Source organism: Phoxinus phoxinus, assembly GCF_949152265.1.
Source record: "Phoxinus phoxinus genome assembly, chromosome: 1".
NCBI classification, from domain to species: domain Eukaryota; kingdom Metazoa; phylum Chordata; class Actinopteri; order Cypriniformes; family Leuciscidae; genus Phoxinus; species Phoxinus phoxinus.
Window position 1 is genome coordinate 45589123 of NC_136876.1, and position 25568 is coordinate 45614690.

The window sequence follows — 25568 nt, forward strand, 5'->3', positions numbered from 1 at the left end:
ACAACATTATTCATAGATGTTATCCTGTAAATGCAGCCATTAGTGGATATATTCACTGTTTGTGATAAATATACTTTTTGTAACACAACACTTGAAGATATTGAACATTTATTTTTGTATTGCCCTTTTTCTATTTCTTTTTAAAAATAGACATGACAAAAATATTAAACAGAACTCTTCATTTAAAACCTCATGACATTTTACCTTCAAAACCCCTTTTTCTGAAAAACAAAATTATATTATTAATCTTTTAATTATTTTGGCAAAGTTGTATATTCATAAGACAAAAATAACTCAAAGAAACCCTGGAATATTATCTTTTATAACCGATCTCACAATATACTTTGAAACTCTTTCAAACATGAGATCACAAAACAAAAAGCTTATAAAAAACAATACAAAATGTAAAGCTTTTCAAATTCATATAACTGCCCTGATATTATAAAGCACTTTTATTTCTGTATTTTATTACTATTATTTTTTTTAAATGTATTATTATTTTTATTTTTATTTTTTTTACATACATGTTCATTTCATACTTTAGTTGTTGTTGTTAGTCTTAGTTTTATACATTCTGAACTGACAGGAGAATAATGACGACCAAACAGCAATTAGAGTCATGTGTCTCTCCCTGCCCTCACCACACACACACACACACACACAATTAGACACACACATACACACACACACACACACACACACACACACACACACACACATACACACACACACACACACACACAATTAGACACACACATACACACACACACACACACACACACTTATACACACAAACACAAAATTAGACACACACACACACACACTTATACACACAAACACAAAATTAGACACACACACACACACACAATTAGACACACACACACACACACACGTACACACACACACAATTAGACACACACACACACACGTACACACACACACAATTAGACACACACACACACACACACGTACACACACATTAAAGAACATTTTAATAAGAGTCTCTGTGAAATCTCACTGTTACTTATTTCAATATTCAAAACCACACTATCCTCAATCTGTTATTTTGTTTGTTTAATAATTTCAAATGAAAGGTTCTTTTAATAGTAATATTACAATTATTATGTGTCACTACAATACAAACTAAATGAATATGATTTCCATCAATACAATTATAGCTTAATAAACACAAACACACACACAAACACACACACATTTAAAATAAGAGTCTCTGTAATATCTCACTGTTACTGGTTTATCGAGCAGCTCAAAGTATTCTGGGTAAAATCTCTACAATCTGTTCATCAACACAGTTTCACTGATGATCCAGAAAAAACCAGAAACCCAGGATAGAGCGGCTGAGTGAATGTGGTCTGGACTGTGTGGATGAGGATCATTGTGTCAGAGACGCTGTAGAAGGACAGAGTTCCTGCACTGTGATCCACACACACTCCTATTCTTCTGTCATCCACACACACTCCTATTCTTCTGCTGGTGGGCTTTACAGGGAGAGAAGTGTGTGTGTTATTGTGTCTGAATATGTAACTGGAGGAAGAGCAGTGCAAACTCCAGGACTGATCATTAAATCCAAACGCACACTCATTACCCGATCCCTTCCTGCTGATGCTCTTATATGACACTGATATACACACACCCCTCCCAGTCCACTCAATCTCCCAGTAACAGCGTCCACACACACTCTCTCTACACAACACCTGAGGATAATAATCAAATCTGTCTGGATGATCGGGATACGGCTGCTGTGTGTCAGTGCCAGTAATAACTCTGTTCCTCTCAGACAGACTGAGGTGTGTATGCGCTGTGTTCAGATCCAGAGTGAGCGGATGGGAATCTGACGGAGAGAAAACACATCAGAAACAGGAATTATGAATCTGTCTGATCTTTTAATGTATCTGAACTCTTCATGAATCATGTTCAGTGTATCATCAGTGTCTCAGTGCAGCGGACCAAATATCCTGCAAATCATCATTTACATGATCAATTATAAACTCTTCTATCAGGATTTATTTCTCCTTCTACAGGAAGAACATGAACACATTCAGGAGTTTTTCTGCTGGTTTTCTAGAGACTCACATTGTAGGAAGTCGTTCCTGGTCTTGGGATTCATGTTGGGGAAAGTGACTGTGGAAATAAACATGAACATGTGAAGAGAAATGACAAGATAAAATACATTCATTTCTGAGATATTTATAATATGATGCTCTATGATATTAGATGATGGACTCATTTCTGAATAATCTCCTCCATCATGTTTATATAAAAGACGACCGGTTATTTATAAACTGAGACGCATTTAACCTTCATATGCTCTTAGTTTCCTGTTCACACTCAGTGTGACCCCAACATTTATAGAGTGATTGCAAATAAATAAAACATACATTTTTAATAATACACATAATATATATATTTTTTTGTTTACTTATCATCTATACAGTAATGCTGTGTTTTTGGAGATACAATTCCTCAAATATACCATTAGCTTGCATGTAAAATATTACATTTTTATGAAAAACAAATACTTAAATGATGATCTAAATGAAATATACGTTGTGTCTGGATATGGATCTGGGTGTTGGGTGTATAATTCTGCCGTCTGTCGGTTAAAGAAAATCCTAAAGGAATTATAATTTAATAAAGAAATAGTTTTGTGCATAAACACTCAGCAGAGGGCGATAGAGATCCATTCATTTACTGGATGTGGCCGACTGCTCATATCATCATTTGTGTAATAGGCCTACATTTAGTTAATTTATACATGTATAAAATGATAAAAGACATTCAAAATATATATTCTTCAAAATATTAGAATTTGTTTGCGATGACTTTTGCGTTTTGAAATGTCTTCTTTTACAAAATACAATATTTACAAAATTGTAGAGAACAATGCCACATAAGAAACACGTAAGGACAAGAATTAGAGTCAGATTGTAGTTGCATATTATTTATTTTAATGTATATTATTTGTTTATGAACCAAATGTGAAAAAAAAAATTAACTTTAGAATTTAGAAGAAATTATTTAAATAATATATAAATAAAACCAACAGCAATAAGCAGAAATGAACAGGAGTGTGTGTGTGTGTGTGTGTGTGTGCGTGCGTGCGAGCGTGCGTGTGTGTGTGTGTGTGTGTGTGTGTGTGTTTGTGTGTGTGTGTGTGCGTGCGAGCGTGTGTGTGTGTGTGGGTGTGTGTGTGTTTGTGTGTGTGTGTGTGTGCGTGCGTGTGTGTGTTTGTGTGTGTGTGTGTGTTAGGTCTCACCAGTATAGATAGATAATTTATAAAAAGTCACAAAATTTGAATCCGCTGAGATGAATGGAACCATTTTTTTATTAAAGAAAAGTCGATTGGGGTCATTTGTGTGAATTGTCGACGTGAATTTGTGTGTCAACCAGTGATGCGCGGGTTGATCCAAAATGAGTAGGTGCCTGCGGTCACCCGCGGTTACGAATCATCCAAAAATATTTTTAATGATATTCGGGTCGCGGCCGGTCGGGTCGTTTGAAATAAAGCTGCCAATTAAACCTTTGTAATTTATATAGTACTAGACACAATTTTCTATGAAATGCATAGGCCTACGCTTTATTGGCTGAATAACTGACGCGAAGATGACGCACGAGCTCAGTCTGCAGGTAGAAATGGATGCGGCAAGAGAAAAGGTGAAGACTGGGGAGTGGAAGCTCCGCAAATACACAAATAGAAAGAGCAAAGTATGGGAGACATTTGCCAAAATAATGAAAGATGATGACCAGAATGCTGGCTTTGTCATGTGTACTTCTTGCGATGCTATTTACACATTTGATAGCCACAAAACTGGCACGACCAACATGGCGCGTCACAAGTGCGGCCCCGGGAAGCCATCACAGCCGAATAGAGCAGCGTCAGGCCAACCCAGGCCACAAACTATAGATGCCTTTATGCGCGCTGACCACGCGAAAATTCCTCTTCAAGTGAAGAGTAAATTTGTGGATTATTGCGTGGACTTTTGTTGCACAGACCTGCGCCCCTTTGATATTGTTTCGGGGGAAGGTTTTACGAAAGTGGCCCAGGGTCTCATCAACATTGGAGCACGTTATGGCTCAGTCGACGCAAATGGAGTGCTTCCTCATAGGCAGACAGTCTGTGATCGAGCTAAAAAACAGGCCATGGTCGAGAAAGAAGCCTATCCGAGGTTCTGAAGTCAGCGGTGCGTGACAATGGAGGCGTTGCAATAACCACTGATATGTGGACTGATGATTTTAACAGAAGGTCCTACACTGTCTTGACGTGCCATTATATCACAGAGGATTGGAAGCTGGCAAGCCGTGTTATGTGCACAGTGGAATTCGATTGCACATTGCCCAACACAGCAATCAACATCCACGAACAGATTAGTGAGCAGCTGTGTTCTTACGGGATCTCATTTGATCAAGTGGTGCTCGTGAGTGACCAGGGCTCTAACATTAAAGCTGCCCTAAAAAAATATCACTGGATACCATGTGCAGCCCATGTTCTGAACACAATTCTGAAACATACGTTCAGTGGATCTGACATTGAGGAGGTAACGGAGATGATTGACGCGAGCAAGGGCATTGTCTAATATCTTAAAAAATCCAGTGCAAGCACCGCTCTCCCACATGGCTTAGTCCAAGAGTGTGAGACTCGCTGGAATAGCAAAATTGACATGCTCAAATCTGTGAGCAAGCAATACAGGGAAATTAACGAGCTACTCGAAAGCAGGGGGCAGTCAGAGCGCATGGAAGGCATATATCAAAACACCCTCACAACCGTGATAGATTTCTTGGAGCCTTTCAAGAAAGCATCTGAGGAGTTGCAGGGAGAGGACTACCCGACACTGCATTTAGTGATGCTGTGGTTTTACAATCTGAGCGCACACTGCCAACCAGTCTTTGGAGACCCTGAGTACATGGCTTTGCTCCGTACGCGCACACTTGCTCTACTCCATCAAAAGTTAATCCTCACAGACACGCACAAAATCGCCCTCTTCCTCTGCCCCCGCTACAAAAGTCTCAAAATGATGACCGAGACTGAAAGGAAAAATCTCCACAAAATCGTTGGCATCTTTTGAAGCCGTGGACTTCAAGCACTACAGCACCACGGACATCTACAGGCGAGGGTAAGTGGCTGCGTTATTAATGATGAATGGGATATATTTCAATTTAATGCTGGTAAATGACATTATTCATTATGTTTTACCTTCTTTTTACCTTCCAAAGACGTCACTAACGAAAGTCAGAGAGAGAAAAGACCTAGAGTGGACTTCGCTGAATGGGCCGATGATGCCGCTGATGTGGGTCTAACGAACGAATTGGAGCGGTACCGTGCTGCACACTTTACGCTGGATGACTGTGACGAGGACCGGTTGCTTGAATTTTGGGAGAGACAGGCACCCACCTTCCCGAGGCTTCGTGCATTGGCAAGGAGGATCCTCTGCGTTCCAGCATCAAGTGCAGCCAGTGAGCGCACATTCAGCTCCGCAGGTCGTGTCATAGAGGCGAGAAGAAACCGTCTCAACCCAGGGACGGTTGATTCAATATTATTTCTACACAGCGCGAGGGAAGCTAAAAATAAGTAGGCTAATCTTCTGCTTTAGGCCACCAACGGCACCTTATAGCCCCTTTAAGCCCAAGTTAGGCTTACTGTATCTGATTTAGGTTCCTGTGTTCGTTTTATGGATATATTTGTGTAGGCTAAACAATGCAGCACATTTTATTTTCTTATACAAATGCATATTTTGCGTTTATCTTGTATTAGGCTACTTTTCTTTTTTTTTTTTTTTACCAACAAATGGCACCCTTTAGCCTTCTTTTTAAGCCCAGCTTAAGTTTAATGTGTGTTTCAGTTTTACTTTCATGGGTATTTGTGAACATTTATTTATGGATATATTCTAGCCTCAGTCTTTGGCTTAGCCTACCTGTTTTTGTTCGTTTAAAATGAGTTAATAAAGACTTTATTAACATATTCTATGACTGCATTTTCTGCTTCTTAGAGCTTCAATTGGGCATAGCCTGCATGTGGCAAAATAGCCTAAGCCTACTAATACTAGTGGGAAATCCTTATTTACCTTTTGAATGTTGAGCGCGTTATTAACTTTTTGAATGTTGAGCGCGTTATTAACTTTTTGAATGTTGAGCGCGTTATTAACTTTTTGAATGTTGAGCGCGTTATTAACTTTTTGAATGTTGAGCGCGTTATTAACTTTTTGAATGTTGAGCGCGTTATTAACTTTTTGAATGTTGAGCGCGTTATTAACTTTTTGAATGTTGAGCGCGTTATTAACTTTTTGAATGTTGAGCGCGTTATTAACTTTTTGAATGTTGAGCGCGTTATTAACTTTTGAATGTTGAGCGCGTTATTAACTTTTTGAATGTTGAGCGCGTTATTAACTTTTTGAATGTTGAGCGCGTTATTAACTTTTGAATGTTGAGCGCGTTATTAACTTTTTGAATGTTGAGCGCGTTATTAACTTTTTGAATGTTGAGCGCGTTATTAACTTTTGAATGTTGAGCGCGTTATTAACTTTTTGAATGTTGAGCGCGTTATTAACTTTTTGAATGTTGAGCGCGTTATTAACTTTTTGAATGTTGAGCGCGTTATTAACTTTTTGAATGTTGAGCGCGTTATTAACTTTTTGAATGTTGAGCGCGTTATTAACTTTTGAATGTTGAGCGCGTTATTAACTTTTTGAATGTTGAGCGCGTTATTAACTTTTTGAATGTTGAGCGCGTTATTAACTTTTTGAATGTTGAGCGCGTTATTAACTTTTTGAATGTTGAGCGCGTTATTAACTTTTTGAATGTTGAGCGCGTTATTAACTTTTTGAATGTTGAGCGCGTTATTAACTTTTGAATGTTGAGCGCGTTATTAATTTTTTGAATGTTGAGCGCGTTATTAACTTTTTGAATGTTGAGCGCGTTATTAACTTTTGAATGTTGAGCGCGTTATTAACTTTTTGAATGTTGAGCGCGTTATTAACTTTTTGAATGTTGAGCGCGTTATTAACTTTTGAATGTTGAGCGCGTTATTAACTTTTTGAATGTTGAGCGTGTTATTAACTTTTTGAATGTTGAGCGCGTTATTAACTTTTTGAATGTTGAGCGCGTTATTAACTTTTTGAATGTTGAGCGCGTTATTAACTTTTTGAATGTTGAGCGCGTTATTAACTTTTGAATAAATGGTGATGCGGGACAAAATTCCAGATTTCCCAACACGTTGAACTGAGCAATGCCATTGTACCGTTTTAATAAGGTACTTTTTATACGCATATTGCTCAGTAATGTCAGTTTTATGTATTTGCTGAGAGGGGGCGGGGGGGGGTTTTGTTGGGAAAGTCGGGGAGACGCACACTTCGATTAGACTGGATAAACACATGAAATGAAACGAAATAAAGACAAAAGCCACACACCCCCGCACCCTTCTGGCCCAATGACGCTACTATGAGCATTTACTACTTTTAAAAAATGCGGGTCAGGAAGCGGGTCGGGTACAATATTATTTTAAATTTTTTTGTGGGTCCGAGTTGCGGGCGGGTTAGTTGAAAACGTCGGTCGGGTGCGGGTTGTTTATACATTGACCCGCGCATCACTCTGGTGTCAACGTGTGATTCTCCACATTTGAAGAGGCTGACAGGCTCTGTAAGAACACACCTCACACTGGGGTAAAAGTTGCACCCCTGGGGGGCACGAGCGGCCCAAAGTTTCCTATTGACTTACACCACACCATGAGTTTTTCCTACTATGGTAAATTGCGTAGGGATTTTGTATTGCACATAGCTCTGGATCACAGTGTCATAGAGACAAGGGGGCGGGCTCATTTTACTCAGATGACCAATCAGTCTCTCAGGGTAATTGTGAAGCTATCAAGCCACGCCCTAGCAACCATTTAGAGCACCTTAGCAACAAGTTCCATAGACTTCAATTGAAAGAGATCAAAGGGATATTTCTGGATAAAAGTGTCATAGAAATATGAGGGTCGGCTCGTTTGACTCGGGGCAGCAAACAGCCAATCCCGGATCACCTCAACACTTCCTAGCCACGCCCTAGCAACCAAAATCCATAGAGGGATATCTTCCATTCTGAATTTCACAGAGGCATGGGAGTCGGTTTGTATCATTCATACTTACAAGCAGCCTTTGGAGTTTCATGATTGGCAGCTGCCAAGCCACTCTCTAGCAACCAAACAGAATACCCTAGCAACCATTTTGCAAGACCATTATCTCTGCATCAGAAAATCGGGTTGGCTCTTTTGACTCATGCTAGCAAAACAGGACTTCCTACATGCTACACATGCTAGCAGTGAATACCTACATGCTAATAGCGATTAGATAAGTGTTAAATCATGCCAATAAAATGCTAAGAACTCCAATAGTAACCATCTGTGACAACTACCAACCACCTAGTAACACCATAGCAACCACCCAGAATACCTTAGCAACCACCCTGAACACCTTAACAACTGCCTAGAAACTCCATAGAAACCATAAAAAATACCCTAGCAACCGCCTAGCAACCATTCAGAACACCATAGCAACACCCTAGGAACCGCCCAGAATACCTTAGCAACCGCCTAGCAATACAAAAAACATGCTAGCAAGATGCTAATCATGCTAGCATAATGCTAGCAAGTTGCTAACCATGCTAGCAAGATGCTAACCATGCTAGCAAGATGCTAATCATGCTAGTATTATGCTAGCAACATGTTAATCATGCTAGCATTATGCTAGCAACATGCTATTCATGCTAGCATCTTGTTAAAACATGCTAATCATTCTAGTATCTTGCTAAAAAAATGTTAATCATGGTAGCATTTAGTTAAAAACATGTTAGCCACATGCTAATTATGCTAGGGAAATGCTAATCATGCTAGCATCTTGATAAAAGCATCCTAACATCATGCTATTAACATGCTAATCATTCTAACAACATGTTAATTTTGTTATCAGCTTGCTAAAATCTAGCTAACCGCACCCTAGCAATTGAGTGGCAAGTTTTGCCACTGCAAGCACCATTCACATTTTCTTCTGGAAAGACATTTTAGCATTTAGCATTTTAGCAATTGAAGAAACATTTCATAAACTGCTGTACGTTCAGATTTAGGATGTTTCTACACACGTCTGTATAAACGAGGCGCAGGACTTTACCTCCGTCTGAGATCTTCTTGATCTCCTCTTTGCAGAAATCCTCCAGTTTGTCTCTCAGCTGACGTACAGATTCTCTCACGCCATCAAAAGAGGAGAGAGAACTGAAGGAAACGTCGGGTTCGTCTGTAGATTCAGGAGGTGCTGAGAGAGACTGGAAACTCTACAGAAAAAAGAAATCAAAACTCATCATCTCCACACTTCAGCCAATAACCTGCACTATATCAGATCTGAGCGGCTCTTGTGGACTCGACTTCTCTTCAGTGACTCGCTTCAGTCCAGCACTTTCACACAATGATGAGAGTCTGACTGATGATTATATGATAACACAACACTCGACTGAATCTGACTGAACTCCTGACAACATCTCAGTCAACGGCTCATTCTGCTCTCATGAAATGTTTCTCTGTCATAACTGGATCTTGCTCAAGTCCACTATGATCCAGTTCTTCTAGATCTCTGTTACCTGCAGGAACTGGATGTGATCTTGTGTGTGTGAAAGCTGCTCCAGCTCAGCGTCTCTCCTCCTCAGATCATTGATCTCCTGCTCCAGTCGCTCCAGTCGTCCTTCAGCTCGACTCACTGCAGTCTTTTCCTGATCTCTGATCCGCTGTGTGACCTCAGAGCGGCTTCTCTCAATGGAGCGGATGATCTCAGTGAAGATCCTCTCACTGTCCTCCACTGCTGTCTGTGCAGAGCGCTGTTACACACACATCACAATCACACAGTGGCTTCAGCAGGACTGACAGAGTCCAAACTGAGACGTCTCACACTTCTCTTCTTCTCCAGACTCACCTTATGAGACTTCACAGCCTCTCTCAGATGCTGAAGATCTTTCTGTCTCTGCTGGATCCTCTGCCGGATCTTCATCTGCGTCTCCTTCAGCTGTTTCTGGAGGACAAACCCGTGACAGGGAATCACACATAAAACTACTGTCACACACACATTAAAGTTACATGAATCCAGAGTTGGTGAAGTGGTTAAAGATCTTGCATGATAAGTTTATACTGTCTGGTTCAAACCACAGATTCATGGTTTCCTGAAATGTCAGCAATATTTCATCAATACCTAGTTTTATATGAATACTTCACCCTAAAGTTTTAATTCTGTCATCATTTACTCTTCCTCAAGTCGCTCCAAACCTGTATGACTTTCTGTCTATTGTGAGACACAACAGAAGATATTTTGAAGAATGTCTCGCTGTTTACAGAGGCCAAATAAAATATGGTGACGCGTCAATAACATCAAAGCTCATTGGTTCTTGCACGTCACAGTCACATGACTAAACATCATGATGTCATGACACAAACACCAGTGAAGTTTGATGTTTTTGATGTCATCATATTTTATTTGGGCTCCACATACATGAGTTTATCAATGATTTGATTTGATTGAGGAATCACAATTTGGCTCTTTCAAAAGTAGCAAAAAGTGTACTTATTTTGTAAATAATATATACGTTAGAAGAATATAAGTGTGAACTGAACATTATGTTTTCAGACACGTAATTGCTAATAAATACTTTACTTTACTTTACTTTATTGGTTTATAGTAATGTGGACAACCTCTTTTAATGAAAAGAGCAGCTTTAGCCTCTACGGCTAATTTCCAGCTGTAGTCCCCAGCCAGTTGTTAATTGGCATACATCAATAAATACATTACAATTAAAACAAGGCTTAAGCAAGAGCTTAGACAAACAGACAAGGTGGTACAAAATTGAGACAGACAAGCAAGCACAAATTACAAAGACATAAAAGCAGGTCAAGCAATAAAATAGAGAAAATTGACACAAAAGATAATCATGCAAAGGCCACATGAAACACATATAGCATTGAAACAGTCAGCAGAGATCAAGTGGCAGAAGCATGATCATGTCACATCTAGTGCGCACATCACATCTAGCATATTAATGTGTGCAGGTGTAATTGTCGATTAGCCAATTTTTAAGGTGTACAGTAAAAGTCGAATACATATGTATGTTTTTAATTGTAATGTAATACAAAGTAATACAAATGTATTATAGTTTAAATGTAAATATAAAGCAATTAGCTGAACTTAAGAGTGACTTTTCATTTTACATTATTACAAAGTGTACTTTATAAAGTGTACTTATGAAACAGTCATGAAAGTTGACTCTCTTTAAATGCACTTAAGTGGCTTTTCATTTCATTAATATTATATTATCTGCAAGTACACTTTTTAAAAATATACTTTTAATTTGAAGTACTCTACAAGTGCACATCAATACACTTAAGCGTACTTCCCCTTTTAACCACTAGTTGTTTAGATTACTTTTATGCTTTTTCTCCTTTTTGGAGCTTGAAACTTTTTTATTCCATTGACTTTCAATGTATAAACTAAAATATATGAGACATTCTTCAAAATATCATCTTTTATATTCCACAGAAGAAACTCAGTCAAACCGGTTTGGACCAGCATGAGTAAATGAGGAAGTAAATAAAGACACTTTACTTTCTGTGTGATCAATCTCTCTCAGTTCATACCTGTGTCTCTGTCCTCTGTGCTGCAGTTGATACAGTGTTGTGGTTTTTATGTTCACTCTCCTTACACCACACACAGATGCACTGTTGATCAGTAATACAGAACATTTCTAGCTCTTTATCATGTTTACGGCAGATCATGTCCTGCAGTCGTCCAGTGGCATCGATCACTTTGTGTGGTTTACGAGAGTGATAGTCCTCATGACGGTCAAAATGAGTTTGACAGTAAGATTCCTGACACACCAGACAGGACTTGACGGCTTTGTATTTTCTTCCAGTACAGACGTCACACTCCACGTCTCCAGCTCCAGCGTAACAGTCAGCAGGAAGTTTAGTCTTCTTCAGTTTCTCCACCAGTTCAGCCAGAATGGTGTTTTTAGCTAAAGCAGGTCTTGGACTGAAGGTCTGTCTGCACTGAGGGCAGCTGTAGACTCTCTTCTCATCCTCCTGATCCCAGCAGTCTGTAATGCAGATCTTACAGTAACTGTGTCCACAGGGAATAGCCACTGGATCCTTCAGGAGATCCAGACACACTGGACACATGAACTCATCCTGAGAAAATCTGGCTTCTGCCATTTTACTGCATGAATACAGAGACACACAAACACACAACAGCTCAACAATACTTCAGTTTCTGTTTCTCCGAACTGAGGAGTTGAAATAGTTTCCTGCTTCTGTGTTTGAGTGACGTGTGTAAAACAGGAGTGTCTGTAAAGCAGCTTCCTCATGGTCAATGAGTCGCTTACTGAGCGCTGTGTTTATGTGCTCTAGTGGAGTCAAAAACATGGTAAATATGAGTTCCAAGCACATGAATAAATCAATCCGTAAGATTCCGCGTTATACAGTAAACTCAGTTTTTATGACTTAATTCCGTCCATGTTGTTTGGGCTTTACTTTCAGTTTTATTTGCGGTAGTTTGCGCGTTGGCGTAATGAAGAGATAAGGCTTGTTTGAGATGCGCCTTGCCTCGCCTGAAATGTATGCGAGAGTAGGCGGGCGGCTACAGTGAGAGGAGGAGTGAAAAAAGCGCAGGCAAGCCGAACCAAGTACACCTGGCTGCAGCCTGCAGATCGGGGCGGGGCTGCACCTGGGGCGGGGCTGCACGTGCAGCCCCGCCCATAACGCTTGTCATTGGTTAGGGGTAAAGTGATGACGTCAATCGAGGCGGGGCCGCACCTGGGGCGGGGCTGCACGCCCGTAACGCTTCTCATTGGTAGTGGCATAGATATGACGTCGACGCCACGGTAAACAGGAAATGCGGTTGAAAACGCATGCGCCATATCGCGCTGACAGCGCATGCGTCCTATTTGCGTTAGGTGGTGACATCACGTGTTTTGACATCACGCGCAAATTTGAAATAATACTTTAGTAAAATGATGAAGTATTAAAAAAACTCTAATGTAATAATGAAAGCAGCAAAATGGAGTAGAACGCATATCCATAGTTTTAACTATGCCTGATCTAAGGTAAACTTATAAGGAATTACAGAGCATAATATGAATAACACACACACACACACACAGAGACAGTGAAATGCAACAGAATGTGAAAAACTTTTTAAGTACTACACAGATATTACCCAATATATTATATTGAAAACTTTTTAAATACTCCACAGATATTACACAATATATTATATTGTGTAATATCTGTGTAGGCTAGTATTTAAAAAGTTTTTCACATTCTGTTGCATTTCACTGTGTAAAAAAATACTGTAAATATTAATGGCACCTTAAATATTTCTTATTTTAATCATTCCTCTGTAATAGTTCTTGTTTATTTTTGTGCATTGTATAGGCTATTATAAAACTTTTATGCCAATAAAGTGGTTAAACCAACTAAATACAGTACATTGTCAATCTCTGCATCCCATATTATGCATGTCAACTCAAAAAACCAAACTCATACCAGTGATAACTTTTATTTCAAAACAAAAATAATTGTGTAAAAGAGATATGCACACATACAGATAATCACGTACACACACACACACACACACACACACACACTGAAATTTACATTTATGCATTTGGCAGACGCTTTTATCCAAAGCAACTTACATTGCAATATATCTCATACATTTATACATAGGTATGTGCAATCCCCTGGGTTAACGCAATGCTCTTACCACTGAGCTACAGGAAAGCTAATTCCCCTCCATCATTGAAAAAACAATCAGCTGAAAAATAGCCCTCAACCTCCTTCTCGGAATAAAATCCCTGCAGGACTCCTCCTGCCATCACCACAGAACCAGCTGGGCAGTCTTGTGTAGTGTAGTGCAGTGCTAACAGAGTCGACGAGTAGGGCACCCGGAACACTTGCTTACTGTCAGGAAAATGCACTCCAGTTCACAACACCTGATTTAGATAAAATACAGAACAAACAATATTGAATCATTTTGAAGAAAGGCATTAACATAGTACAGAGTCATACAAGGAATTAATTTTTTAATATATTTTAAACATATTATAGTAAAATGTTAGACAAGATAAGCTTGAGTGTTATTGGCTTTGTCTGTAAAGTACCTACATAAACTAGTTAAACAAAGTTTGTCAACACAAACTTTAATTTGGCTTGAGAAAGCCTATCCTAAAAAAGCTTGAAGTTTGAAGGTTTTCAGTTTGAAGATCAGAGTAGATTTCAAGTCAAGTCAAGAATATTTGTATAGCGCTTTTCACAATACAGATTGTATCAAAGCAGCTTCACAGTATTAAATTAAAATAATAATAAAACGTCCATGTTTGGTAATGCTAATCAATAGTATTATTCATTGATTAATTAAATTGAATATCCCCAACTGAGCAAAAAGCTGAAAGTTTTGAAGGCAATACAGTCTATCAGACACAGACAGACAGGTAGAGATAGATAGGCAGACAGACAGAGATAGATAGATAGATAGATAGATAGATAGATAGATAGATAGATAGATAGATAGATAGATAGATAGATAGATAGATAGATGGTTGGATGGTTGGATGGATGGATGGATGGATGGATGGATGGATAGACAGAAATAGATGCACGGACAGACAGACTTTCTCAAGTACCTTTTACATTACTCATAACTTAGATTTAAAGAACTTACTGTCCAGCCATACAAAGTGGGCCTCTTCTCTGAATTTGCCACATCGCCGTCGTCTGTGACGGCTCCCATCAGGATGCGTCAGAGGATGTCAGGTGGCATCTGTCCAAAGTAGACAACAGTCAGTCAAAAATGTAACTTTACATACGACTTATTAAAAAGGGTAACTGATAGATTGACAGGAGTTTATACTGCGCTTACTTTGGTCAAAGAATCAACAGGCAGGGGGGTTTCCATCACCTCTAAAGTGATTTTTGATGTGGCAATACATCAGCGGTGGAATGCTGGTGTACTGGCAGAATGGGCACTTCCTACTGCAGTCTTTTAAATACTGCTCACACTCCCCCTTGCTTAACACAGTTGTGTGCATTTTTGTAGGGTGGAATGGCTCTTAAAAGAGCATTTGAGTTAAAAGTAAATAACAACAACAACAAATAGGTGAGAGAGATGGAGGACAAGAGTAAAAGTTAGAGAATAATTAACACAGCAAAACAAAAATAATATAAAGTAAAATAGCACATGCTGACAATGCCAAGGATCTGCAAAGAGAAGGAAGTATAGAGCATCAGAATTAGCATAAAATGTTTTATTATTTTATTACTCTAGTGCAGGGGTGTCCAAAGTCACTCCTGGAGGGCCACTGTCCTGCAGAGTTTATATCCAACTTGACTCCACACATCTGCCAGGAAGTTTCTATGTCTAGTAAGACCTTGATAGGCTGGTTTAAGTGTGTTTAACTGGGGTTGGAGCTAAACAGAACAGTTGCCCTCCAGCAGCAGGATTGGACAGTGCATATACTGTATAGCAGCATAAGTATAAGTAACAGTATGCAATATATAAAACAAGCCTTACTTTCAAGGAGTTTTGATGAATTTGTATTACTATGAATGTAGTTTCATGTTCAATTCAATATATGTATACTTATTAATAACAATAATATCAAAATAGTTTACATTTAATCAATTTATTCATAGAAAAAAATGTCCTACAATATAACTTTGTATATTGTTACTATTAACTCTTAAATCCTATATTTTCTTCTCCTGGTTCATTATTGCCACTGTATTTATTTTTAAGGGCCTTGTTTTAACACTATATCTAATCCCACCGAAACCACACACACACACACACACACACACACACACACACACACACACACACACACACACACACACACACGCACACACACGCACCACACACACACACGCACACACACACACGCACGCACGCACGCACGCACGCACGCGCGCGCACACGCACACACACGCACACACACACACACACACACACACACACACACACCTTACGATGCTTTTGGGAAACGCTGCCCTGGTTATGTGTGTGATATGGTGAGTAAAGTTACACGATTTTATTTTTACACCACTTCATTTTAACATCACACTAAACGCCACTTCAGAAATAAAAATTGTAAATAAAATTAGAACAAAACAAAAAAAGAGTAGCTTGCCTGTACTCACCATGCAGCGATGAACAACGGAAATGAAAACATGCTAGATCGACGTCATGACTTCACGCCACTAACCAATGAGAAGAGATGTTAGCGGGAAGAGACGTGCAGCCCCGCCCCAGGTGCAGCCCCGCCTCGATCGACGTCATCACCTTGCCCCTAACCAATGAGAAGCATTATGGGCGGAGCTGCACGTGCAGCCCCGCCCCAGATGCACCCCCGCCCAAATCTGCAGGCTGCAGCCAGGTGCTTCTCAGCCGAACAGATCTCTCTTCTCGTAGTGGATCAGACACCAACGAGATCAAAGGCGGATATCGCGGGATTCACGGGATTCACGCTCGTGCACAGTGTTGATAATAAACTGGATGTAATTTAAGTTCTGTTGCTTTTATTTGAAAATAAATATAATGAACAAGACACCTAAATAACTTGTTATTTAATCCTATTACAAATACGTGTTTATCAATCTTTTTTTTTCTTTAATACAGACATGTGTTTTTATATATTTTATAAAAATTACATAATCCATATAGAGATCGCACTGTCAGAGAGTTTGGGAATATTCACACATAATTTATACACATAAAACATGATATCAGGGTTTTAAAATCAAACCTTTTAAAAGAGAACATTACATCATAGTTGTTTAAACCAATGAGCATTAAGCTGTGTCGTCAGCAAGTCGTTTCCCATCATGTCGTTTCCCATTTGATCAGCGCAGTCGGTCGAGAGCAAATGCAGAATCCGACACGTGCGCCTTGCATATGTCAGCATGACATCAGCGCAAGGCGGACCGCACTCGGACACATTTCTAACCGGCATGCATCTCGCGCTGATCACCAGTGATCGGTTCTGAGCAGATTTTGCTCATCTCAAACAAGCCTAATCTCAGCTGCTCATCTGATAATGCGTGTTGCAGAAGCGCGTCATCTGTCTAAAACATATACACATTTATTTTTCAGCACTGTTGGGATGAGTAAAATGTACATATAGTTTCAACAACCAGATGCATGACTTGTCTAGTAATGGAGCGGTGCATATTACAAGCGCGCTCAGCCCAGATAGCAAACTTGACTCCAGAACGGATCCGCCGCGGAGGTACCACAAGCTCCGGAACGGATCCAGAACGGAGTCCACTTGCACAGCGCAACGAATCCGGAACAGATGGGTCATTGTCACAGGTCGGGGGTGAGGTGGTGCTGTGCCAACCGACCTCCCCGTTAACCCTTTGGCAGTGCCCTTCTGAGGAGCTACCCCGCAGCACAGAGATGACAGACAACAGAATGACAATTTAAAAGACTTTATTGATAAAAGGAATTTCTTAAAACTGAAGACGGCTCTGGTTGTGGACAGCTGGTAAGTATATTGGTATCAGGATCGAGTCACATCGATGGGTGAGTATGGAACTCAGGAGAGGCTCTCAGGCGCAGTGGCGCCGATTCCCACTTCTTGTGGCCGTTCTAGGTCCCCTTCACAGGGGTGGGCGCGGGGGACTCAGTGGGCTATTATTAACCGTTGATTTCTACTTCACAGGATCTGGATTCGGCTGGACGGGGCCGGGCGCCACAACAGAGGCTGGAGTTCTTCCAAGGATGGGCCGGAACCGGCAAGGCGAGGGCAGGAAAGTGACAGCACTAATTCCACCGCAGCAATTGAACAAGAGTACATGTGCTAACGTCGAGCATCTGTTTCACAGGGTCGGCCTGGACCACGACAAGGAGGAATCTATGGTTTGAGCAGCAGCGGCACTACAGGAGGCTCAGGGCAGTGTCAACGTGGTTAAATGGTTATATCGTATAATCTTCGGCTTCTGTGTTACAGGATCTATACACCACCAGGACAACTTCGGGCTCTGGACTCGGGGTTTACACCTCGTCAAAGGATGCGAGGAGCCGACACTCTGGCCTCTGGGGATCTGAATCGAACTCGGAGCACCGCTACAGGTGAGAAGGGATCGCAGTACGAGTGGTCCAACCCTGGGTGGGAAACGGGTGGCCAGACTATAGCAGCCGTAACGGTAGAAAAGGGAGGGGATTGGCGAGGAGCTTAAGGACACTTCGCTTTACAGAAATGCAGCACGCGAGGAAGGATACTCAAGGCTGCCAGCATGGAACCAAGAAGAGGTACTCACGAAGGAACTCCCAGCGGTGATGGGCTCTGCCGCGGGCTTTAATACAAAAGCAACAGGGAAGGAGAGTCGTTCGACGTCGCCGGTATGGCTTCAAAAGAGAGTACTCACAGGGGGCCTTTGACTATGGTGCTTCAGCATAGAAGACGGCGCTTTTGACGGTGGTGGCTCAGCGTATAGGCTTCAATGCGTACAGCATAAAGAGAGGAGACATTCCGAATGGTCAGTATATCTTCACGAGGGAGTACTCACAAGGGCGTTCGGCTGTGGTGGCTCAGTATATAGGCTTTAATGCACACAGCATAAAGAGAGGAGACACTCAGAATATGCAGTATATCTTCAAGAGAGAGTACTCACGAGGGCGTTCGGCTGTGGCTCAGTATATAGGCTGTAATGCATACAGCATAAAGAGAGGAGACATTCAGAATATGCAGTGTATCTTCAAGAGAGAGTACTCACAATGGCGTCCAGCTGTGGTGGCTCAGTATATAGGCTTTAATGCATACAGCATAAAGAGAGGAGACATTCAGAACATGCAGTATATCTTCAAGAGAGAGTACTCAGAATGGCGAAAAGAAAAGTTCCGGCTCTTGGTCACCCCGTGACATCATTCCATGACCACAAAATGTGAAAAAAAAAGTTTCAAACTGATTTTTTTTCAATACGCATTAAATTAAGACATCTTACCATGACAAGTAAGGCCATCTCAAGGTATGCCATTATTATTTTATGACTGTATTTATTTCATGTTTGGATATTTTCCTCAGTCCTGTTACTGACTAAAGTGCAGAGGTGGGTAATCCAGGGGCCAAAGAGTAAAAGTCCTGCCATATGTTTATTCCACCCATAAACTCAGTCAGCTGATTTCACTAATTAGTTCTCTCTCCTGTCTGAATTAGCAAATCCAGGTGATTGGAACAAAATACTGAGGAGGACTTTTACTTTCTGAACCTGGACTTTACACCTCTGCATAGCAATGCCAAATAAATAAACCAGAACTGGATATTATCGTAGCCACAAAATGTGTATATTAAATATGGAGTAATTTCAGCCACAGCCTTAGATGAAATCCACTGAAGAGAAAAGAAGACATTAAATCTGTGAAGATCTCAGCAGAGGAGGAATAAACAACTCCACAAACAGCATTACCAGCTTCACTTATTATTAACCAGTTTGACTTGTCAGATGTCTAAGTTTTTATTGAGAATTAACAGAGGTTTAACTCTAATGTGTTTCATTTGAAGACACCATAACAGTGATTAGTGTTTCCATTAGTTGCTTTTAACTCTTACTATAATGTATTTTTTGGCTCCTGTGACAGTGTTTATCAAACGCATTTGCAGCAGAAAAGAAAGCTAAAGTGAAACGAGATCAGGTGATGATGGTTACCTGTTGATGGTTTTATAATCATCATGAAATAGACTAATTCATTGACGTATTTAAATCTAACAATGATGTTGTCACATTAATATTTTTTTTGCAACACAAACCCTGTTCCTGAGTTCCAGCAATATTATAACAATTAGTTAGAAGACTTTAACAAACATGACCACGAAAAATCAGTTTATGCTGACACACACAGACATCAAACATCAGCGTATGAATCTCAACAATGGTGACAATCACAAATATTTAGATAAACAGATTATTTCAGAACATTACTAAAAAAATATTAATTCACAACAAAAACAACAGCAAAAATGAAAGCAAATATTTAGAATCAAACAAAATTACAGGACAATTCAGCAGCATAGTTTATGCATGTTGCAATGCATGCTGGGAGTTTTGTACTATGCTGGTACCCAGCATGCATTGCAGCAAAGTACTTTTGATTTTCACCATTGTTGAGATTCATACGCTGATTGTTGATGTCTGTGTGTGTGTCATCATAAACTGATTTTTTTGTTCTCATGTTTAAATCTTTTAACTTATTATTATAATATTGCTGGATTTCATGCTACAGAGCTTGTAAACAAAACCAAAATTAATGTGACAACATTATTGTTAGATTGAAATACCTCAGTGAATCAGTCTATTACACAATGATTATAAAACCATCAACAGGTAACTATCATCACCTGATCTCAATTAACTGTAGCTTTCTATGCTGTTGTAATTTTAGTTGATAAACAAACTGTCACAGGAGCCAAAAACTATAAATTATGTAATAAGAGTTAAGAGCCCAACTAATGGAAACACTAATCACTGTTATGGTGACTTCAAATGAAACAGAGTTAAACCTCTGTTAATTCTCAATAAAACTTCTGTAGACATCTGACAGAAATAAAGTCAGTCTGGTTAGTAATACGTGAAGCTGGTAATGCTGTTTGTGGAGTTGTTTAATCCTCCTCTGCTGAGATCTTCACAGATTTAATGTCTTCTTTGGCTGAAATTACTCCATATATAATATACACATATTTTTTTGGCTACGATAAGGTCCAGTTCTGGTTTATTTATTTGCTCTTGTCTGACATGTGGCATTGCTATGCAGAGGTTGATTTTGTTCCAATCACCTGGATTTGCTAATTCAGACAGGAGAGAGAACTAATTAGTGAAATCAGCTGACTGAGTTTATGGGTGGAATAAACATATGGCAGGACTTTTACTCTTTGGCCCCTGGATTACCCACCTCTGCTAAAGTGTTACTATAATACTTCCAATTAAAAATATACAATAGTTTGCACATATATAATAGTATTTTTGGTCCCTCTTTTCATTCAAATGATGTCATATTTAAAACAATTCTGTTTTATATCATGATTGCCATTTAGATTACTGAAAATGTCCTATTTCAGGGACGACATCACATTACAATTAAGAAATATGTATACTTTGACAAGACATTTTAAAATTTTATTTATTTTAAAATTTTATTTTTATTTTAAAAAGGGGCTTGGCCAAAATGCAATATAGTGCAGGTTACTATGAGATCTGTTTTGACTGTCAAATGTAATTTTTCTTTTAAAATATCAAATTAATGATATTTAGCTCACAATATCCGAGAGGGTCTTTAGTCACCTATAGCGATCTGCTTGTGTGACTGATAGGAATGTTTTTTCGGGGGGTGATTTTTATTATAGCAGGATAATGGCAACAGAATGATGATATTATGAACATGAAGAGATCTGTCATCATGGATATGATTTTCAGATGGAGCTGCATTGCCCATAATATCTGCGGAAGGGAATGAAAATTAGTTTAAAGAAATAGCATTGATGACAAATAAAGCATATACAATAACATATATGTGAAATAGAAATACAATTATCAAGCATAAGTCTTTTAAAGTAAGTTAAAGTACTGGTTAAAGTCACAGATCCTTTCCCACGGGCGGCCAGGGCGGAAACTTTCCCTCGGGCGGCCAGGGCGGAGACTCTCCCTCGGGTGGCCAGGGCGGAGACGACCCCTCGGGCGGCCAGGGCGGAGACGACCCCTCGGGCGGCCAGGGCGGAGACGACCCCTCGGGCGGCCAGGGCGGAGACGACCCCTCGAGAGACCACGGAACAGGAACGGACACCGGCTCAGGAACAGACACTTGCTCAACGGCCGCCATCATATCAGGGGACACCGGCTTGGCGGCGGCTATCTTGTCTGGAAACATTGGCTCGGCAAACGTGACCTTAACAGTCTCTGGATCGGCTGACGTGACGTGAACAGTCTCTGGATCGGCAGACGCGACGTGAACAGTCTCTGGATCAGCTGACGTGACGTGAACAGTCTCTGGATCGACAGACGCGACGTGAACAGTCTCTGGATAGACAGACGTGACGTGAACAGTCTCTGGATCGACAGACGTGACATGCCGCTGGGGCGGCGCCAGCAGGGCGAGCAGCATGGGCGGGGCCAGCAGGGCGAGCCGCTTGGTCACACGAGGATGGCCTCCGGGACGACAGCGGGCTGCACGGGGACGGCCTCCGGGATGACAGCGGGCTGCACGGGGAAGGCCTCTGGGTCTTGTTGGATGGTGGACTCCTGCTTCCTCCTCCTCCTCCTCTTACGATGGCAAGCTGGTGGTATTGAACCCACCGCCTCTGGAGGCGCTATCATCTCCGCCAATGGCATGGCGGCCATCTTGTCCCGAGACACCGGTGCAGGGTCAGCCATCCCGTAAGAGGACACATGCATGACTGGTGTATCCCACTGGTTCCGATGATGAAGGTAGCTGGTAAACCCCCCAAAATCCAGGATTTCCAGCCCCTTTATCTCCCACCCAGGCAATGGGTCATCCAGACAGACATTTAAGAGTTCCTTCAATGCTGTGTCATTGTAGCCCAACCCTCTAGACAGGGTCCAAAAAATTTGAGCCAGACAATCCACCATCTGACCCTGCTGACGTAGGTCCATTAGACTTTGGACCCGTCCCCTCCTCTCCTTCTCCGTCTAAGGGGGAAGGATACGAAACCCCATAATGCTGGACCTATAATTGTGACGGAGTCATTCTGTCATGGAAAGCACACGCAAACAGGTAGATCCAATAGCAGTATTTAATCCGTAAATCCAGTCCAGGCAAGGGTCAAAAACCATACAAGCAATCCAAAACAAGAAACAAACCAGAAACAAGACGAGAAGACAGACCTCAGGAACTGTGGTGACATATACAATGACTCCGTGACATGAACTGAAACAGACAGGGTATAAATAGACAGATACACTAACAAGGTGACGGGAAACAGCTGTGTGCAATGAAACAATGAGTGACAGAACAGGATGATGGGAAATGTAGTTAACACATGAAGGACACCGTGGGGGAAGAGGACCTCTAGTGGTTACCCAGGGACACACAACCAGACACTGTGACAAAGACTGCATTTAGGCCTACCATTTTGACACTTGTTACCTTACTTTATTTGGCAATAATAAAGGTTTTCTAATTTTTCAGCACATGTCAGAGTTACAGAAAATAATAATAGTGCAACAAATAAGGAGGTTATGTTTTATTTATTTTAATCAGGTTTGTTAAAAGTATATGTTTGAATGATGTTAGTTCATCTGCAAATATTTGAAAAAACAGTTAAAATCAAGTAACAATGCAATCCTTTAATTATTAACTTTGACTGCATCAGAACTAAATGGATGTAAAATTATTATCATGTCACATGTGACATTTATTTAACATGACCGAAAAAGACAGTAACACCAATGACACATAAGGCCAAATAGCATTATTCTTCAACTATAATTAAGTAGATGAGACTAAATTGTTACATTTGGCATACAATCTAAATGAATAGCTTTGAATAAAGTTTATCTGTAAATGGGAGTCACCGGTGTTTACAAAATGGATACTACAAGGTATCAAACCACATCTTGTCAATCATGGTATACTAACTAAATTAGGTAGTGTAATACATAATTATTCTGGGTTTTTTCCCCCCTAACAATAAAGTTGATCCAAACAGTGAGTTCAACTAAAGCTTCATATGAAATCACGAGATAAATTAGAACATTTCTGATAACTGAAAAGAGACATATGCTGTAGAATTAAATTCGTATGAATAAAACAATATTAAAAACACAAGTCCAATATAATCAAAGCATTAGGCGGAGAATAAGATCAGGGAGCCAGACAATTGCATGATGATATTCTCACCAATTGAAAGCCAACATCTTCTGATCTCACTTTCTCATGGCTTTTTTGCTACATCAAACTAGGTTTACAAACACAAAACTATAACAGCCGAAGAATATTTTATATTAAAGAGTCAAGGGTCAAGAGCCCAACTAAAGCAAATGCTATCCACCATTATGGTGACTTTACAATACAAAATATGATTTAATTAAACCGTATATTAAATAAAGTAAATCTGGTTAGTAAGTGAAGCTGGTAATGCTGTTTGTGGAGTTGTTTAATCCTCCTCTGCTGAGATCTTCACATATTTAATGTCTTCTTTTATCTTTAGTTGATTTCATCTAAGCTGTGTCTGAAGTCAGTTGTAGTTCTTGTGTTTCTCTGTTCTTCAGTGATTCTGTTTGTTAACAGCAGGTGTTCATAATTAATGCTCAATCACCTCTTAATTATCTCATTAACTCCAACACTGATTCAATGGTACTTTAACTCTGTAGTGTGCACACATATGAACACTGAGCAGTGCTAACTTAACATGGGTGTTTTTCTGTATACAATTACATAAATCTTATCCATTTCATTTACATATGACTGACAAATATGAATCACATTCAGTTTATTAATACAATTACATAAATCTTATCTGTTTCATTTATATATGACTTAAAAATATGAATCACATTCAGATTATTAATTGGTTTATGTTAAAACTATGTAATCCAAATGAATGGAAATTTGTTATGCAATTCAAATACATAAATCTTATGTTTAGACATAAAAATTTTTTTGAGTGTATGATGTTCTGTCATGTCATTGGACTGTGATTTCACACGTGCTTCAATACGCAATCAAGCAGAGATGTTCCCACAGCATCATTCTCGACGCAGAGCTTGTTCCCTTCAAAGGGAATGTTGCTTTTTTTATGAAACTAACCGACATTCAAGTGTTGATAAAGAAATAATGCATGAAGCTAGAATAAAATTTGGAATTTATGTTTCTGCCTAAATTAATACATGATGTTAGCTGCATGGTCTATATTATATTAGAACTGTACATTCTGACATATGGACATTACTTTGGCACAGTAGAATCATTCATTTTCTAAAAAGGTGCTTTGAAACGATATGCATTGTGAATAGCACTATACAAATAAATGTATGTTTAAAAATATATAATTTAAAAAAAGATGCTGTAGTCTAAAGGCGAATACACTACATTACTTTTTTCCAGATATTTGCCCTAATTTCCAGTTTGGAGAAGATCAACTAGAGTTTATAATTTTGAGTTTGTCATTCATAAATTCAACTTATCTCTGTTATTCTGTGACTAAGCGGACGCTGAGGCAGACTCCATATGCAGATGTTTATTATAATCCACAGTGAACAGATCAGAATCGATAGGCAGATCGCATAAACTTGAAGCAGGCAGAGGTAACACACAAAGAGGCAGTCCAATCCAAACAAAAGAGCAAAGGGATAATCCAAGAGGCATAAACAGTATAAAGCTGGCAAGGGTCGTACACAAGATAAACATGACAAAGATTAGATAACGCTCGGTAGCACAGGTAGTCTGGCAATACTTCGCAATGACCTACTAGCCTGGCCATGCATACATGTCATACAAACAGGAAGCAACCAGTGAAGCAGAGGGCGTGGAACACAGTCAGAACTC

The 25568-nt window shown here is 39.9% G+C and overlaps 1 protein-coding gene and 1 long non-coding RNA gene across 4 annotated transcripts; both read right to left on the bottom strand.

Moving 5' to 3' along the window:
* Positions 1–518: 518 nt before the first annotated feature.
* On the bottom strand, positions 519–12605 carry LOC307008544 (tripartite motif-containing protein 16-like). 2 transcript variants are annotated; one of them, XM_079631424.1, is made up of 6 exons: positions 11657–12605; positions 9948–10043; positions 9619–9852; positions 9156–9315; positions 2095–2142; positions 519–1852 (listed from the first exon to the last, which is right to left on the bottom strand). In XM_079631424.1, exons 1-6 carry the CDS (start codon positions 12227–12229, stop codon positions 1305–1307), a joined length of 1659 nt encoding a protein of 552 aa, XP_079487550.1. In that variant the 5' UTR covers positions 12230–12605; the 3' UTR covers positions 519–1304. The 2 variants fall into 2 exon arrangements, with proteins under 2 accessions (XP_079487550.1, XP_079487551.1); XM_079631425.1 differs by having other exon boundaries at positions 525–1852; positions 9619–9840; positions 11657–12450.
* Positions 12606–13495: 890 nt separating this feature from the next.
* LOC307009312 lies at positions 13496–16418 on the bottom strand. 2 transcript variants are annotated; one of them, XR_013799987.1, is made up of 4 exons: positions 16214–16418; positions 14937–15274; positions 14739–14837; positions 13500–14010 (listed from the first exon to the last, which is right to left on the bottom strand). It is a non-coding gene; the product is annotated as an uncharacterized lncRNA (long non-coding RNA). The 2 variants fall into 2 exon arrangements; XR_013799986.1 differs by having other exon boundaries at positions 13496–14010; positions 14937–16418.
* Positions 16419–25568: the final 9150 nt, after the last annotated feature.

Excerpts from the sequence above, each read along its gene's own strand:
- LOC307008544 (XM_079631424.1), bottom strand. The coding sequence starts at position 12,229 with ATGGCAGAAGCCAGATTTTCTCAGGATGAGTTCATGTGTCCAGTGTGT. Across the intron at positions 10,044-11,656 it reads CACAGAGGACAGAGACACAG|AAACAGCTGAAGGAGACGCA; the intron begins GTATGAACTGAG and ends TTTGTCCTCCAG. Across the intron at positions 9,316-9,618 it reads ATCACATCCAGTTCCTGCAG|AGTTTCCAGTCTCTCTCAGC; the intron begins GTAACAGAGATC and ends TTTTTTCTGTAG.